Here is a 2,480-nt window from a genome sequence, read left to right as displayed (position 1 = left end):
TCCAGGTGGGGGGGGTCTGCCCCCTGCTGGTTTATGTGCTCTGGTGTGATTTACCGTCAGCTGGTGTTGTTGTGGTCTGACCAATCACCTCTCTCCATCTGATGTAGAAGTGACATGGGAGGACCAGCAAAAGAAAATGGCCAATGGTAACGTACTGTTAGCGTGTTAGCCACGCCCACCAGTAGACAGGAAGTCTGTAGACCATGAGTGTTTGTCAGCTTGATTAGCTGGAGACGGTTTGGATTTCCTGGTCTGAGTCTGCATTACTTTCAGCCGTGTCCCAATTATTGGCTGTAGCCCACATGGACCTGGTCCACATGGACCTGGTCCACGTAGGTCTGTCCCAGGTCTGCAGGGCACTGACAAATTCAGGTCTATCTCCAGGCCGTACGCTCAAAGGATGCAGTCCAGTGATTGGGACACAGCCCGACTCCACAGTGACCTGGTCTAGATCAGTGGTTCTCAACCTGTAGGGTGACTTCCACCTGTGGTACTTGAGCTCCCTCTTGTGGTATGCAGGGGAATTCCCATTAGTACTGGGTGAGTGTCCTGGCTGTCACATATATATGTATTTATATATTAGGGCTGTCAATCAACGTCAGTGGTGGATTAATCACCAGGGTGTTCACGACTAATCACGACTAATCACGACTAATCACGATTAGTCGTGATTGGCTGTTCCCTTCAGGGGTCTCCACAGCCAATCATCTCCCTCCATCTGTGTGTGTGTGTGTGTGTGTGTGAAGGGAGAAGGAGGTGAACTGTGATGTCACTGAGTGTTTATCCATTGGCTCCAGTGACATCACAGTCTGTGACATCACCACCTGTCGTGCTGATGTCACAGTGACCTCACAGTTCTGTACATTTACTCACTGTGTCTCTGTCTCCACAGGTGTGATGAAGGATCCATCCAAGGTGAGAACGCTGCACTTAGCTAATGCTAACAGTCCTGGTCCAGACCCCAGAGCTGACGTTAGCTACAACAGTCCAGAGCTAACACTAGCTACCACAATTCCTGGTACAGACACCAGAGCTAACGTTAGCTACGACAGTCCTGGGACAGACACCAGAGCTAACGTTAGCTACAACAGTCCTGGGACAGACACCAGAGCTAACGTTAGCTACAACAGTCTTGGTACAGACACCAGAGCTAACGTTAGCTACGACAGTCCTGGGACAGACACCAGAGCTAACGTTAGCTACAACAGTCTTGGTACAGACACCAGAGCTAACGTTAGCTACGACAGTCCTGGGACAGACACCAGAGCTAACGTTAGCTACAACAGTCTTGGTACAGACACCAGAGCTAACGTTAGCTACGACAGTCCTGGGACAGACACCAGAGCTAACGTTAGCTACCATCTTTGGTAGTACAGACCAGCTGACTCGTCCTGTTCTGTCTGTTTGTGTCCAGATGAGAGACAGTCTGTCTTTTAAATCATCCGACAGCGACGTCAGTGAAGTTTCAGCCATGTCTAATGCGTCGGAGACTCGGCCTATCCGTAAAATCAGGTAAAGTAAAGGGCCAATCAGAGAGTAGCATGCTGTGTTTGTTGTTCTGTGTTTTATTATTTTCACATTCAGTTTCCGTCTACTTTACGTCCACCATGTTGTTTTACTGTCAGCTAATACATTAGCATGTTAGCATGTTAGCATGTTGCTTCCTGCATGTTCCTGTTGGCATGCTTCTGTTCTCTCCTTTTATTGGCCAATTCAGTCGGGGGGAGGCTCTACAAGGCCAATCGTTGGGGGAGGAATCAGAGGAGTCGGCAGGTGTAGCACCAGAGGGCGCTGCACTGATGCAAAAGAGTGAATCAGTAGAGGAGGTGGAGGAGGAGGAGGAGCCTTCAAAGTAAGGGTTGAACCACGTAGAGTTAGCCGCCACCCACATCCTGTCAGTGCCGTGATCTGAAGGTCCAATCACATGAGTGTTGTTGTTAGTCAAGCCCCGCCCTGATGATTGACAGATCCAGTTGTGTCTCTCGCCCCCTGCAGGCCAGCGTCCATATCGGGCGCTCCTCTGACGAAGTCCTCAAGCGTCGGCGGTGAAATTTGCTCACTGGGCAGAAACGACGACGACGACGACGATAAGAAGCGACGTTCCAGTTTTGGAGCGAGGATGATGGGAATGGTGGGACTGGGAAAGAAGAGCCAGAGTGCATCGCAGCTCAACCCTGAAGGTGTGTGTGTGTGTGTGTGTGTGTGTGAGAGGTTTACTGCACCCTGCAGGCAGGAGAAGGAAGTGTCGCTCATTAAACTCCCCTCCTCTCTGTGGCCCCACAGAGGAAGAGAAGAAGAAGAAAGTGGTGAGACTTCCTGTCCAGAGGAGCGTTGAGACGGGATTGGCTGTTGAGTTTAAGTCTCGCTTTACTCGCCAACCGAGCCGTGACCCCGACGCTGAAGACCCCAAACCTGGAGCGTAGGAAGAAGTTGTTTTCTTTATTTGTTATTTTGTTTGTTTCCTTCACTCACCTGATTCT

General features: G+C 50.3%; 1 protein-coding gene across 1 annotated transcript in view; it reads left to right on the top strand.

The window, feature by feature from the left end:
• LOC103393799 (regulating synaptic membrane exocytosis protein 2-like) overlaps positions 1–2,480 on the top strand; it is a 28,752-nt gene that overhangs the window by 24,706 nt on the left and 1,566 nt on the right. The window contains 5 exon segments of the mRNA XM_025065327.1: positions 893–915; positions 1,415–1,512; positions 1,718–1,852; positions 1,996–2,180; positions 2,284–2,438. Coding sequence (XP_024921095.1) covers positions 893–915; positions 1,415–1,512; positions 1,718–1,852; positions 1,996–2,180; positions 2,284–2,438 — 596 coding nt within the window.

The sequence above is a fragment of the Cynoglossus semilaevis genome, chromosome 18, assembly GCF_000523025.1.
Source record: "Cynoglossus semilaevis isolate Cse_v1.0 chromosome 18, Cse_v1.0, whole genome shotgun sequence".
NCBI classification, from domain to species: domain Eukaryota; kingdom Metazoa; phylum Chordata; class Actinopteri; order Pleuronectiformes; family Cynoglossidae; genus Cynoglossus; species Cynoglossus semilaevis.
The sequence above is the reverse complement of the archived record's forward strand: the minus strand, read 5'-3'. Positions and strand labels throughout refer to the sequence as shown.